The following is a 13,623-nucleotide window of genomic DNA, read 5'->3' as shown; positions in this document are numbered from 1 at the left end:
GCTTTTGGTGATGCTCGCAATGGCCCACAAGCTCGATGGCCCATTATTTCTAGCTGCAGCTCAACCGCCAATCAAAATCGCTCAATTGCTGACTGGTCACATGACCAGCTTCGACGCCAAAGATTGTGCTCAACGACGACATGCATCCTCTCCCTCCTCTTCCGACCCGATTCAAATTGAACTTTAGCTCCCCTCCACAACAACCACAATGTCGGACGAGACCCCGCCGCCGAGCTACGAGCGCGACAACAGTCGCAGCCCCAAGGCGCACATTGAGGGGCACGGGGCCGGCAAGCCCTACAAGCCGCACGATGTCATTACCGAAACGACCCAGGCGGCTATTGTCAGTTTCGTCGCGGCCTCCTTCCTCGCCGGCCTGAAGAACTCTTTTTCGAAGCAGAACCTCGGCGTGACAGGTGTGCTCACGGCCCAGGCGCCCATTCTGGGATTAGTCAGTACGTCATCGTCGTCGTCGCGAGGTGCAATGGGGGAAGCAAGAGAGCGAGGTTGCTAACGCGAGACAGCTGCCGCGCCCACAACGTACATGTTCGTACGCGGCGCGACCAACAACCTCATGGGACGTGAGGATGCGTGGGGATCTGCGGCTGGTGGTTTCGCCGCCGGAGCTATCCTCGGCCTACCATGTACGTGAAAAACATCGCGACCTGGCATACACTTGCTAACCTCTACTTCGCGCAGCAAAACGCATGCCTGTCGTTATGGGCCTGGGCGCTGCCGTCGGTCTGTCCCAGGGCTTGTTCACCCTGTTCGGTGACCGTCTTGGCTCCTTCAAGCAGGAGAACGACGAGTTTGAGCGCAAAGAGAGCATCAGGCGTACGACGCGTATCCCGGTGGAGCAGACCATCCGGGAGGTCGGTGAAGGGCGAGGTATGTTATTCTTCTCTACTCTCTTCTCTACTCTCTTCTCCTCCACCTCTCTCTTCTGTATCAACCGGGGACTGACATTTGTAGGAATCCGCGGCCCTGGCTACGAGGAGCGCAGGCGAGAGCACCTCAAGGAGAAGTTCGGCGTCGAGATCAACCCAGTCCGCGCCACCGTCGACGGCAGCGAGTAGAGACATTCTCCGATCCGCTCGATCTGTACATACCTACTTTCCCATTGTGTTGTTGGGGCGACAGGAATTCTATACCAAGAATCGGAGTTTTCTGTTTTTTTGTTCAGCACCGTATGCCTTGCTAGACTTTGGTGTGCACAAGGCGCAGCAGAGCAGCAATAGCCGCGTCGGTCTGAAAGGTACGTTTCGATCTATTTTCTTCCTCACTTAACACGTACTTCCCCCACGTCCTTTATGATGATAAATCAGAGGCTGTTTATGATTATGATGATTAAACAACATCTTATTCTATCTACAAATCTATCTTACTTTCTGATCCTGGACACACAATCACAATGGCAGTTTGGCACGCACTTTCTGGAACCCTTGCTAACTTTACTGTCGCATCAGGCTTGTGTAATTCATCAATCAATTGCAAATCAATGCACAGCAAATCTAGTTTTCCACTGACATCGCCCCAACGCCGTGACCCTGACTAAGAATACGATGTACATCTGATTTACAATGCTTTGACAGACTGGAAGAACGGATTGGCCAGCAACTCCTCGTCCGCACCAACCAACTCCTTCAGCTTTGCGACTTGTTCCTCGCGACTCATGTCCGCACCGCCCGCCTCCACAGCCTCCTTCCACTGCTTCAACACGGTCTTGAGCATGGCGCTGCCTTCCTCGACATCCGTCTTGCTGTAACTGAGGGCATGGTCCTCGTGCTTCGTCGTAAAATCTTCCAGCTCATCGGCCTTGCGTTTTGCCATACGGACGACTTTGTCCGGGAAGCGCACCAGCTCAGCGACGTGGATTCCAAAACTCTGGTCACACACGCCAGGTTCCACCTTGTACAGCAGTGTAACTTCCCGCTTGGCGTTCTCGCCATCGCCAGACCCGCTAATGTGCGCTGTGACATGGAGGTTGGCGACTTGCGGATGCTGTTCCGCCAGGGCGGTGAGCTCGTGAAAGTGCGTCGCAAATAAGGCGAAACAGCGAATCTCCTTGACAATGTGCTCCGAAATGGCCCATGCGAGACCAAAGCCGTCATATGTTGACGTACCGCGGCCAAGTTCGTCAATAATGATCAGTGACTCGGCGGTAGCTGACTTGAGAATGTTCGCCGTCTCCAGCATTTCGGCCATAAAGGTGGATACGCCCTTGAGCTGGGAGTCGCTGGCGCCGACACGTGCGAGGATCGAGTCGAAGATGGTGAGCTCGGCTGAAGAGCAGGGGACGAAGCAGCCAATCTGGGCCATCAACGCAATCACGCCCACTTGTCTGATGTACGTGGACTTGCCGCCCATGTTGGGCCCAGTAATGACGAGGAAGGACGACTCGTCCCTTGTCAAGGTGATGTCGTTGGTGATGAACTGCACATCGTCCTGGAGCTCCATGCACGGATGGCGTGCCTCGAGAAGGACGGTCTTGCCCTCACCGCGGGAATGAATCGTCGGGCGAACGTAGGCCTCTGGCGCGTGGACTGAGGCATGTGCCAGTGACACGATCACGTCAAGATGGGCTAGCACGCCAGCTAGGCGCTCGAACACGGGACAGTACGACTTGGCGACATTAACCACCTCGGCGACAAGACTGCTTTGTGTGCGGTTGTAATTTTGAGAGAGCTGGTCGTATTCTCGGCGGATGGCTTGCAGTTTCTTTGTCGTGAAGTAGACGCCGTTCTTCTGCGTGGAGCATTCTTGGTAGGCTGACTTGTTGCGGATACAGCCAGCTTCCTGCCTGGTCAATCGCATGCAAACGCCATGGACTTTGTGGTTCATCTCAAGAAAGATCTTCTTGTCGGCTTCTTGATTCAAGTCGTCGGCAGCCGCTCGGAACTCGTCCCGGATGTCGCGGTCCAGCTGGTTCAACTTCTTGCGGATGATTCGAAGACTCGGGTCGTACTCGGACTTGATAATGTACTCATGGCGGTCAAGGGCGTCGAGATCGACGGTCTGCTCAACCATGTCCTGCATTTTGCCAAGACTATTGGACAATTGGCGGAGTTTGGTGGTGTAGGCGATGTCAATGGGGTCCCGGTAGGCTTCATCCATGACGCCCTCGAATGTGCCGATGAACCCTGGTAGACGGATGATGACTTGGTAGGCGCGGACAACGTCCTCCAAAGAGGCCTTGCCGCGCTGGAACCGCTTCGATAACCGGTAGAGATCGGGCACTGACCGTAGGTGCTCTTCTTGCATGGTCTGTCGCAACTCAGTATCGTCACAAAAGGCCTGTACGAGCTGTTGGCGTTTTTCGATCTCTTCCTTTGACATGAGCGGCTGCTTCAGCCATTGAGCTAATAGCCTGCTGCCAACCGGCGTCTTGCAATGGTTGAGGACACCGTAAATGCTCATGGTCTTGGAGCCGTCTCGCGGTCCCGGCATGAGGTTCAACGCCTTAAGCGCAGCCGCGTCAAGCTTCATGAATTGTGTGAGGTCGTGCTGGTAGAGCTGATACTGTCCGAAGTTGGACACGTCTTGCAACACGCTCAGGTATTTAATGAGTGCTGCCGCCGAGCCCATGGCCAGCTTCAGGTCGGTCTGTGGGAGGAGGGCGGCGCTCCGCTCGTCTTTCAAGAGGCGCGCCAGATCTTGTTCGATATCTCGTGTTCCAAAGTCGCCTGCGGGCCGGTGCGCCACAGCCACTCCGCAGCTTGTGATGATCTGTTCCAGCTTGGCCAGCTCGGGGTCCTTGTCCTTCTCGGCTCTATCGAGCTGGATCAAACACTCCCGCACGCCCAGTTGGATCAGCAATGCCTCAAAATTGGAGTACAAGTCGTTGTCGAGGAACTCGCTGACGCCGAGCTCTCGCACGCTGGCGTCGGCAAAGCAAACGCCGACGTTGCGGCCCTCTGACGCCTTGGCCGTGATCTTGACCGCCATGATCATGGGTGCCGACTCGATTTGCCCGCCCAGGTCATCCTCCACATCCTGGACATTGCCCGGTGACGCTTTCTTGACGCATTTCCAATTCATGCGACCACTGGAGCTCTCCCAGATCTCGACTCGCTTCCCCAATTTCAAGAGTGCTTCGCGGAGGAACTGTCGGAAAACGGTGACCGTCATGGAGACGGATGGGAGGCCGGTATGATCGTTTCTGCCGAGCTGTCGCACAACTGACGTGGTTTTGTAGACCTGGTACCGTTAGCGGGAGGCCGTGGCATATGCTGGGGTGCCTTGCCGTGTTTGCAATGAAAGTCGCATCATCACCATGGGAGGTGTACCAGTCACCACGATCGAATATCCTGATGACATCGTCGTCGACCGCTGGGAGGGATTTGTAGAAGCGAATGAAGCCGCCTTCGTCTTCGAGCTTCAGCTCGGGTCTCGACGTCATGATGCGTGGTCACAAGGAAAGAAGAAGAAAAATTCAACGCTCACGTCGCTGTCAACTGCACTTGTGAGCTAGAGTGGTCGTCGACGACGGGTAATCAGGGATTGGGGTCATGGAGTCGGACCCCACGCGTCGCAGACGCGTTTCCCATTAACCTTCACGCGCATGCGCGGCAGGCCGCGACGGCGCATAGGGTAGGTAAAATCGCCGAGCAGCCCGGCCTAGTGTATGGCTACCCTACGCCTCCACACAGCCAATCTCGAATTGAACACAGCTAGGGACAACACCACAAGAAGCGGTGCGGAAAAAGTCTCCGGAATGCATGCACTAGCTCGGATCTTTGCTTGCCGTAGCGCCACTCGGAAATTTAAACAAACAAAAAGACAAGGTGGTATTGGGGATGCAGTAGTACCTTGCGTACGTCGTTCACGTTTGGCTCGGACGAACACCGATTCGTTTCGTGTGGAGCATTTAAGCATATCCGTGCCCGCGCCAATCACTGTGCAGACAAGTGGCAGAAAGCTAACGAATGCGGATTGGCTGCCCACCGGAAAGCTTGTCACTATCCCAACACCTTAGGCGGGCAAGACACACTTGCCCGACCAACATCATTCAGCATCGTGCGCAATTGCCAACACCTTGATGGTGTTCTCGTCAACTGCACCACGGTGAGCTGAAGCGAAGATTGGGACTTCGGGCTTACCATGGGGATTCGTTACAAATTCTTCGCCGCAAGAGCCCACCATGCGTTGTTTAAAGACGCTGCGTCCCCTGCGTTTCTCTCCAGCTGCGTGGGGGACTGGACACCGATGTTGACCATCAAGGTTCTCACCACCAAAGTCCCGGGATGTGCTCATAGTACTAGCATCCGCGAGGCGCCCATCAAGGTTCGTTCCTCGCCCCCATCCACTTCTTGGCAGCAAAAATCGGACAGCATTACGAACGAAGGACCACGACTCGATGATCCACGCATTGTGGCGAGCAGAGCAAAGAGGTTGTCTTTCCTTCTGCTCGCGGTATCCACATGTTTTGCAACGTCGTGCACCACTGCTTTATGGTTACTATTAAACTTTACTTAAACTTTCCTTGCGCTCCGACTCGTCCGCACCTGAAGTTCTTGATACTGCTCAACTCCCTCATAATTACCCTCAGATTGACTGTACCTTTGCGTGTCAGTGGCGGCTTGCCTCGGACTCGACCTCTATCTCTGGTGTGCGCTACCAAAGGTAGTCGCTTGACTTTGCCGGAAAGCCAATCATTGGACAGCTCGACAACTGGTATCAGACCGTTCAAGATGCTTGCGAGATCCCTCCTGGCCTTGGCCCTATCCAGTGGCCTCGCCGCCGCGCTCGACGGTCCCCAGCCAACACAGGCGCCGGCCTATCCTCCCGTGCACAGGAGACAGAACGACGACGTGACGGCCATCACCGACTGCCACTTGCATGGGAGCGACTTGTACTGTATGGCCGGCAGCGACGAGTATTCTGTGGCGTACAGCGCGACCCAGACGACCGATCTGCCCTCGCAGTTCACCGACTGCCACTCCCACGGCACCGACTTGTACGTCCACTTGCTGGTCTCTCCGTACTAGTGCGCTTGCTCACATTCCCAGCTACTGCGTAGACGAAAATGGTGACGACGTCGCGGCCACGGGCGAGGGCGGTGGCGAGGAAGAAACCGACACCTCGGATTCGGAAGAGGGGTCCAGCCACGAAGGCCAAGACTGCCATTTCCATGCCGGCATCGAGTGCGATTTCTCCCTTCTCGGAAGCTACGAGGAGAATGGCTAATGGGCTACAGACACTGCGTCGGCGGCGACGAGACGGAAGAATCGACAGACACCGAAGATGAGGGGTCCAGCCACGAAGGCCAGGACTGCCACTTCCACGCTGGCATCGAGTGAGTCCTCACACAGATCACATAGCCCATCGCCTCGGGACTGACCAAAATGCGAATAGGCACTGTGTAGGTGAGGGCGAGTCGGAGCATGGAGGCGAATCAGCGGCCGCTGGAGGCAGCAGCAGCAGCAGCAGCGGCGGCGGCTCCGAATGCGCAGCGACACCAAGAGACTACGATGTCGGCCTGCGTGTTGGTCTCCTCTTTGCTATCCTCGCTACCAGCGCCCTGGGCGTCTTTGGACCGATCCTGCTGCAGCGTTTTGTGCCACGCAAGCTGAACCTGTTCTTCGTCCTGCTCAAGCAGTTCGGAACAGGTATAATCATCTCGACGGCCTTTGTCCACGTGAGTCATGCTGGGCGAGCGCGGCTACGTAGTGTCGTTTTGCTAATCTCCAACAGCTGTACACCCACGCGTACCTCATGTTCTCGCAGCCCTGCGTCGGCGTTCTGGGGTTCGAGGGCACCACATCCGCACTGGTGATGGCTGGCATTTTCCTCTCCTTCCTCGTCGAGTGGATAGGCAACCGTGTCGTCCTCGCTAAGATCAAGTCCGAGGCTGCCCTCACCGCCAAGGAGCGCTCGAAGGCCATGCTCAGCAGTGAAGTTGTCAGCGTTCTGGTCATGGAAGTTGGCATCCTCTTCCACTCCTTGCGTACGTGCTTTGGGTGTATTGTGTCTATATTCTCAAGAAACTAACCCGGTCTAGTGATTGGTCTCACCCTCGTGGTCGCGGGCGACAGCTACTTCCTCACCCTCTTCATTGTCATTGTCTTCCATCAGATCTTTGAGGGTCTTGCCCTGGGCACCCGCATTGCCGCTCTGGGCACGGGCCAGCACATCCACACTCACGGGCTGCCAGAACCCTCGGCCGATTCGGAAGCCCACAAGACCGCCGACACACTGCCCATTGCGAGCTCGTCGTCGTCGTCTTCCAGCCTTGTGGCCGGTGTTCCCTTGGGAAGGAAGCTCATCCTCGCTTCGCTATTCGCCTTCATCACCCCCATCGGTATGGCGATTGGTATCGGTGTTCTCGACCAGTTCAACGGCCGCAACAAGGCGACTCTCATCGCCATTGGTACTCTCGATGCCGTCTCCGCGGGTATCCTTGTCTGGGTTGGCTGCGTGGAGATGTGGTCCGCCGACTGGATGACCGGTGCTCACGGCAAGCAGGCCGAGCTGGCCAACGCCGACTGGATCACAACTAGCGTTGCCTTTTTTGGCCTCATCGCTGGCATGGCCCTCATGAGCTTCCTCGGCAAATGGGCATAAGGCGTGCTCAGCATTCAGAAAAGTCCTTTCTCAAGATACCCCAGAGTACGTCGGAGAAGTATTATACAAAAGACGGCGCAGGAAACCTCGCCGCAGGTGCGAGCGGAGGACGACATTTATGTGTTTCAAGATAGCAACGTCTTGCATGAGCATTTACGACAAGTCGAGTTTTGGGTGCCCAGGTGACTGGGACTGGTACATATAGGAAGACAAGTTGTGGACGAGATCAAAGGGCTCACTCCACATTTGGTTCCCATTAATTAGTTACATATCAACGCAATCTTTACGACTCTTGACATGAGCAATGTAAATGGGTTAGACCCGCATATTCTATCGCCGTCTCCTTGCTCCGATTTCTAAATCGCCCGGAACACATCTAGTAGTATGCCCTCTTCATCAGACGTGTTGCGTTGGTGGACGTGTTGCTGTGCGGGAGAACCTCAAAAGGGGTACGTAGCACATCCCAGTGATCGGACATGTTCGGGTTGCCGTACGGTCGAAGTGCAGCAAAGCGCATCCTGTACACACCAGTCAGCATTTCATCACCTCATGAAAAGAACAAGGAGAGAGTTGCGTACGTGTAGTTGCCAGGCTGTATGTAGCTCCCGTTCGCGAGCTTGCCGAACCACCAGTAGCTTTCTTGGCCCCTGGGCGCCCGTGTGATGGGAAAGGCAATTGTGTCGTCCTTGTCCATGGTCTCGGGGTCAAAGTACCAGTACAGGTCGGCGTCGCGAAAGCTGGTGGCCGACCCAATGTAGCCACCGAGGCCAGGCGTCGCGGGCAGCACCCAGTTGGCCTCGTCCCAGTAGCGGGTGAAGATGTCCCATCGGAGGTGGAAGCAAGCGTACCGGAGGCGAGAGCTCAGCTCGGCGTAGTCCAGGGGGTCGGACTCGACGTCAAAGGCCCATCTGGGTCTTCCGGCGTCGCCGGAGAGGTAGGGCACCGTGGAGAACATGGTGTCAAACTCCTTTTCCGTGTCGTACGCGGCACCTCCATAGGGGATGGAGACGCGCTCTCCGTTGTTGCCATTGATGTGCACTTTGCCACCGTACATGGGGAGCAGATCGTCGTCGACGTCTGGCAGCACAAAGAAGAAGTCTACGTCCCTGGTCTGGCCCGGGCGCAAGACGACAGGCTCGGAGAGGGTGACGTTGGGCACAATCGTCATAGGCTGAATCTCAAACAGCGACTTGATGCCATAGTACGTATCCAGCATCTCGAATCCTTCTTGCGGCTCCAGCTCAAAGTCATAAGTTACCGTTTGGTTGCCGTTGTTCGTGATTGTCGCCGACCAGTCGGACTGGAATGATTCCGTGTCCAGGAGTGCAAAGGGCTTGCTGGTGACCTGCGTCGTGTAGTGAAGAACCTTCCAGGCGTCGACGAGACCACTTCCGACTTGAAAGGGGGGCGCGGTCTTGTTCAGCTGGATATCAGCCGCACTCCAGGCTACACTGCGTCCACTGGTAGCGATACGGTCAACCACAGTCTGGGCGATGCCAGGGCCGTTGTAGGAACGCCCACCGTGGTAGCCGAGATACAGTGCCGCAACACCAGCAATGTAAGGGGCCGCCATGGACGTGCCGCTCATCTCCTCGTACTGTTGGCTCGGTACTGTGCTGACCACATTGACGCCAGGAGCACCAATCTCGGGCTTGAGATGAAGCTCATTCGTCGGACCCCATGAGGTAAAGTACGCCGCGAGGGGCTTGGAATCGGCAAACGTCGCGTTGGGCATACCGGTGACGTTGACCGCTGCAGTGGACAGGACGCCGTCCCCGTTTGACCCGCTGCTCGAGTAAAAGGGACCCTGTGAGCCTTCGTTGCCGGCGGAGATGGTCACGACGACGCCCTTTTCGACAAGACGAGACGCCACGACGGCCCATGGGTTGTCGGCGAAGCCATTGGGGCTTCCAATGCTGGCTGTGATAACATCGGCCTGGGAGAGTTAGAACGCTCTTATCACCCGTGGATACGGACGTACACCGGCACCATACGCATCGCAAAATGCCTGGATCAAGACCTCTTCGCTTGTGTCTACCGCATTCTGATCTTGTCAACAGACAGGCCGCAGAGTCAAGTAGGGCACTCACGTCTGCAAAAACCTTGTAACTGAGCAGCTCAGCATCTGGAGCGACTCCAATCAGCCAGTCATTGTCGGCAGCAATGATGCCAGCGACATGCGTTCCGTGACCATAAAAGTCCATAGGGTCATCGTCGGGGTGTTTGGGGGACTTGACCTCGTCCTGGTTGCTCCAGTTCGTGCCCACGAGGTCGTAGCCGCCTGCGACCTTGCAGCCTGGGCCAAAGCATCCCCCCAGCTGTTTAGGTCAGCTGTGTTGCTCAATGTTGTGGGTGGGAACGTACCGCTTCATGCGTGTAATCGATGCCAGTGTCGATGACCGCGACCTTGACACCTTGACCGCGGATGCCTTGTGCATGAAGCTTGTCGACGCCAGTCCACTGATGCATTGAATACTTCTTGGCTACCGTGTCGGGATAAAAAGGTCTCCTTTTGGCGATAGGCGCCAGAGGAACAGACCTCATCGGCCAGACATTGGCCACGCCGGGCATGCTGCGCACGGTGTCTTCGTTCTCAGATTGTGTCTCTATCGAGAACCCGGAGAATATGTCGCTGCAGTCAAACTCCTTGTAATAGCTGTTGCTGGGGCTGGGTCCGGACTTGGGATCCATCTGCTGAAGCATGACTCCTGGCCGGGTGCCCTGACAATGTCAACTCTGGCCTGAGCAGTTCCTGCGGTTACCCACCCTCTCAGTCTCGATGATGTACCTGCTTGTCTGGCCGTGCTCAGTGCGGTCTTCTGGCTGCTTGAGTACACTACCGCGGGTAATATGGCTTTTTGGCACATTGCAACGTGCGCTAGCCGTGAGGCTCAACACAGCCAGAAGCTGGGAGAACCGCATCTTCATCTGAGGTGATCGACAACAGGGGTGGCGAGAAACGAGTGGCACGACAATACCCCCTTTGAGCACCTTTGAGAGCAACAAAAGAGAAACAGGTGAGATCGATTCTTGTCAACGCTGCCTGAGAAAATTCTGTCGTGAGGAAACGAGACGAAGAACCAGGGTCAGACGAGCCATGCCTACCTACGAGGTCAGGGCTAACACGTGATCCCCCACGGGTGACACGACACTGTTATTTGTGTGACCTATTTCTCAGCGCCATGTGCTTGGTCAATGGATTGTTAGGTGAGTGCGGACCTTTCGTCCAGCTGTATGCCGCTGTGCGTTGGGCAAGACATGGGATGTCGGCCCTTGAGCACAACACAACACAACATACCGCAAAATGGCAAGGAACCAAACGCAAAGTGATCCCGGAACTGCCATGAGAAGAAAATGAGCCGAACAACCGCGACTCGGTCCCTGTCACACCTTGTACTTCCGCTGGCCGTACCAGCTGCACTCGCACAGTCCATCTGCCAGGTGCATATCGAGAATCGACCCAAGCACAAAGATCCACTCGAATGCAGGAGCCCGACGCAGAACCGCGGAGATCTGCAAGAGATCGACCATCCAGATCCGCTTGACTGAGTCTCGGTGCAGTCGTATACTGATCAGAAGAGGTGGACGAAGCAGCCGACAGTCCCTATTTCTTCGGTTGTCCTGACTGACCGCAGCATCGGGGTGGATTTTAGAGGAGCCCGTCTGAACATTGTCTGTTTGAATAGCTTCACTTGACAGCCTGGCAGCGAGAGTGGTCCTGGGATAGAGATTTCAACGTCTCACACACGAGGACGGCGCACTCGCCTGAGAAACAGAAGCAGTAGTGACACCTGTATGGAGTCTTCGATGCAGAGCCCGGGTCTCGACAACTGCAAAGTTGCGTTAGCAAGACTGTCTTGTGTCGCGAGAAGCGGATGGACTTGATGTGTGCGTCCGACGGTGCACGAGAATCAGTGGTAGTAGCGCTTGCATGACCTGTCCTCCATGTTGCGTTGCCATGATACCCTCTCGTCGAGAAGCTGGCCATGTCGTATATATAACGGCAAGATACATGATGCGCGGGGAGACTTTGGTCTGGCGAGGAGAGTGAATATGCTGCCTCAACAGTCTGATGATGATCGATGCAAGAGAGGCTCGATGCCGTGACGCAAAGAGCAGTTTATTGCCTCACCAGTGCCCCTTTTGGTCTCAACCTTGCCATCTCCGCAGCGCATTCGTGCGCATAACAGATTTGTCCACGCGACGGAGAGAAAACAGATGCCCGCAACGTGGCTCTCGGTCGCTTCCGAGGACAGGCTGATAACTGGCATCACTGCAGACGGAACATTGTTCGTCGGAGGCTTCGAGACTCGCAGGAATGAATGCACATGGATCATGAAACACGTGGAGGGTGGGTGGTGAGTGGCCAGGGAGAATTCCAGGCCCCTGTCCAGGGCCACTGTGTTGCAGGAGAGGGCTTGCCGCAGCGAATCAGCGCGCTGGGGCCCTGGCAGTGGCTTCAAGTTCAAGTTCGCTGTCGTGTGCCGGATAAATCAATCATATGGCTCTCATTCTGCTCGATGCAATGTCAATATGCTCAATGGAAAAAAGAAGTAATCACTAAACGGGATTGCCTTTCTTCCAGTTGTTGCAACTTTTGGGATGGAAAAGGCCACTTCGTGCTGAGCAAAACGGACGACTGCTGCCAGGTACTGCAGTCTTCAATCAATTGACCCCTGCGTCGTGTGGCAAAGGCGCTAAAGAAACGCTTCTGCAAGGCACGACGAATGGATGACTAGCCTGGGATCCTCTGGAAGGCCGCTGAGTCGTGTCTGCTGGCTGGTTTCCCGCTGTTGATTGTCAAGTCGGAACATGTCTCGGACAGAGAAGCAGACAGGCAGACAGACAGACAGACAGACAGACAGACAAGTTTGGGATAGTCTGAGGTTCAGTCGTCAGCAGAGACAATCGGGGGCACGGGACGTCGCGACGACCGTCACAACGGCCGTCACTGACTCGCAGATCATCCCAGCTTGACCTCAATTAATGAAGCCAAGGCGTTCATGAAGAACCGTCAGCCTTCAACTGGGGAACCAGCCCAGCCAGCCAACCAACAGCCCCTGTCCGTTTGCTGGGCTCCCCTCTCCACGTCTCCAGTCCGGTCTGCATGGGCTTATCGTCCGTCTCGACTCGCTCGACCTGCCGCTTCCTCGTCGCTCGCTGCTGCTCCTCTCTTTCGTGTTCAACAGCTCAACCCCCTGTTCCCTCCTCTCGCCTCCTGGATTGATTTCTGCTGGTCGAATTATCCGTATATCCCTACCACATCGCCACGCTCTCTCTGGTAGAACCGCCTGTCCTTCATTATTACCGACTGCGCGACTTTGACGAGGAACACCGACCACCCGACAACGCAGCCCCTGACGACAGCGAACATTCATCCGCCTCGACACTCGCGCACCAAAAACGCTCATTACCCATATCGCCAGCAGCATCAACAAGCGAGAGCTTGCATTGATCGACTGAACTGATTGTTCGACCACATTGGAATCTGCGTCACGCCCAGCCACCCTGCGAGCGACACAGCACAAACCACACAAGATGCCCTCCCTCCTCGACAAGCTCCAATCCAAGTTGGAGCTCCTCCGCCTCGAGAAACGCTACACCCGGTCCCGGCACAGGCGCTCGCACTTTGTCTCCGGCGCCGTCTACGTCGACGGGGAGTACGTCTTCCAGACGCCCAACTCCACCGGCTCCTCCAAATCATCCTCCCACACCACCGTCACTGGCACCCCCGGCGTCGACGCCCTCCATGGCGACTACTACGCCCACAGCAGCAACAAGGCCTACGCCCGCGAGCCCGCCGTCGACGTTATCGCCGAGGAGGACCGCGCCGTCGAGGAGGAGTTTCAGCGCAAGCGGATGAACCGCTTCAGCGCCATGCCCTCCATGTCCTCCCTCCGACGCGAGACAGAGACCCCCGAGGAGACGCACCAGAGGAAGAAGCTGAACCGCTTCAGCAGCATCGCCGGCTTTGGGCGGGACTATGATGTGAACAACAAGGCCCTGCCTGCGCGCCCAAAGGAGAGCCGAAGGTTGAGCATGCTGCGTTGAAAAGTCCAT

At 56.1% G+C, this 13,623-nt stretch overlaps 5 protein-coding genes across 5 annotated transcripts; 3 read left to right on the top strand and 2 right to left on the bottom strand.

The window, feature by feature from the left end:
• Positions 1–208: 208 nt before the first annotated feature.
• On the top strand, positions 209–1,076 carry J7T54_000238 (NADH-ubiquinone oxidoreductase 21.3 kDa subunit-like protein; the record flags this gene model as incomplete). The annotated part of the gene is made up of 4 exons (XM_051508042.1): positions 209–455; positions 525–644; positions 700–888; positions 973–1,076. 4 exons carry the CDS (start codon positions 209–211, stop codon positions 1,074–1,076), a joined length of 660 nt encoding a protein of 219 aa, XP_051360794.1.
• Positions 1,077–1,575: 499 nt separating this feature from the next.
• Positions 1,576–4,399, bottom strand: J7T54_000237 (DNA mismatch repair protein msh-like protein; the record flags this gene model as incomplete). Its single annotated transcript, XM_051508041.1, has 2 exons — positions 1,576–4,104; positions 4,184–4,399. 2 exons carry the CDS (start codon positions 4,397–4,399, stop codon positions 1,576–1,578), a joined length of 2,745 nt encoding a protein of 914 aa, XP_051360793.1.
• A 1,291-nt stretch (positions 4,400–5,690) lies between these two features.
• On the top strand, positions 5,691–7,563 carry J7T54_000236 (uncharacterized protein; the record flags this gene model as incomplete). Its single annotated transcript, XM_051508040.1, has 6 exons — positions 5,691–5,956; positions 6,009–6,143; positions 6,197–6,295; positions 6,355–6,637; positions 6,694–6,946; positions 7,001–7,563. 6 exons carry the CDS (start codon positions 5,691–5,693, stop codon positions 7,561–7,563), a joined length of 1,599 nt encoding a protein of 532 aa, XP_051360792.1.
• Positions 7,564–7,939: 376 nt separating this feature from the next.
• Positions 7,940–10,491, bottom strand: J7T54_000235 (uncharacterized protein; the record flags this gene model as incomplete). Its single annotated transcript, XM_051508039.1, has 5 exons — positions 7,940–8,081; positions 8,142–9,499; positions 9,654–9,881; positions 9,928–10,284; positions 10,330–10,491. The coding sequence occupies 5 exons, from the start codon at positions 10,489–10,491 to the stop codon at positions 7,940–7,942; spliced, it is 2,247 nt and encodes a 748-aa protein (XP_051360791.1).
• A 2,610-nt stretch (positions 10,492–13,101) lies between these two features.
• Positions 13,102–13,614, top strand: J7T54_000234 (uncharacterized protein; the record flags this gene model as incomplete). The annotated part of the gene is made up of 1 exon (XM_051508038.1): positions 13,102–13,614. One exon carries the CDS (start codon positions 13,102–13,104, stop codon positions 13,612–13,614), a length of 513 nt encoding a protein of 170 aa, XP_051360790.1.
• Positions 13,615–13,623: the final 9 nt, after the last annotated feature.

Source organism: Emericellopsis cladophorae (genome assembly GCF_022114955.1).
Source record: "Emericellopsis cladophorae strain MUM 19.33 chromosome Unknown NODE_39_length_213758_cov_118_025819, whole genome shotgun sequence".
In the NCBI taxonomy this organism is placed as follows: domain Eukaryota; kingdom Fungi; phylum Ascomycota; class Sordariomycetes; order Hypocreales; family Bionectriaceae; genus Emericellopsis; species Emericellopsis cladophorae.
Note: the sequence above shows the minus strand (reverse complement) of the source record. Positions and strands in the feature narration are given on the sequence as shown.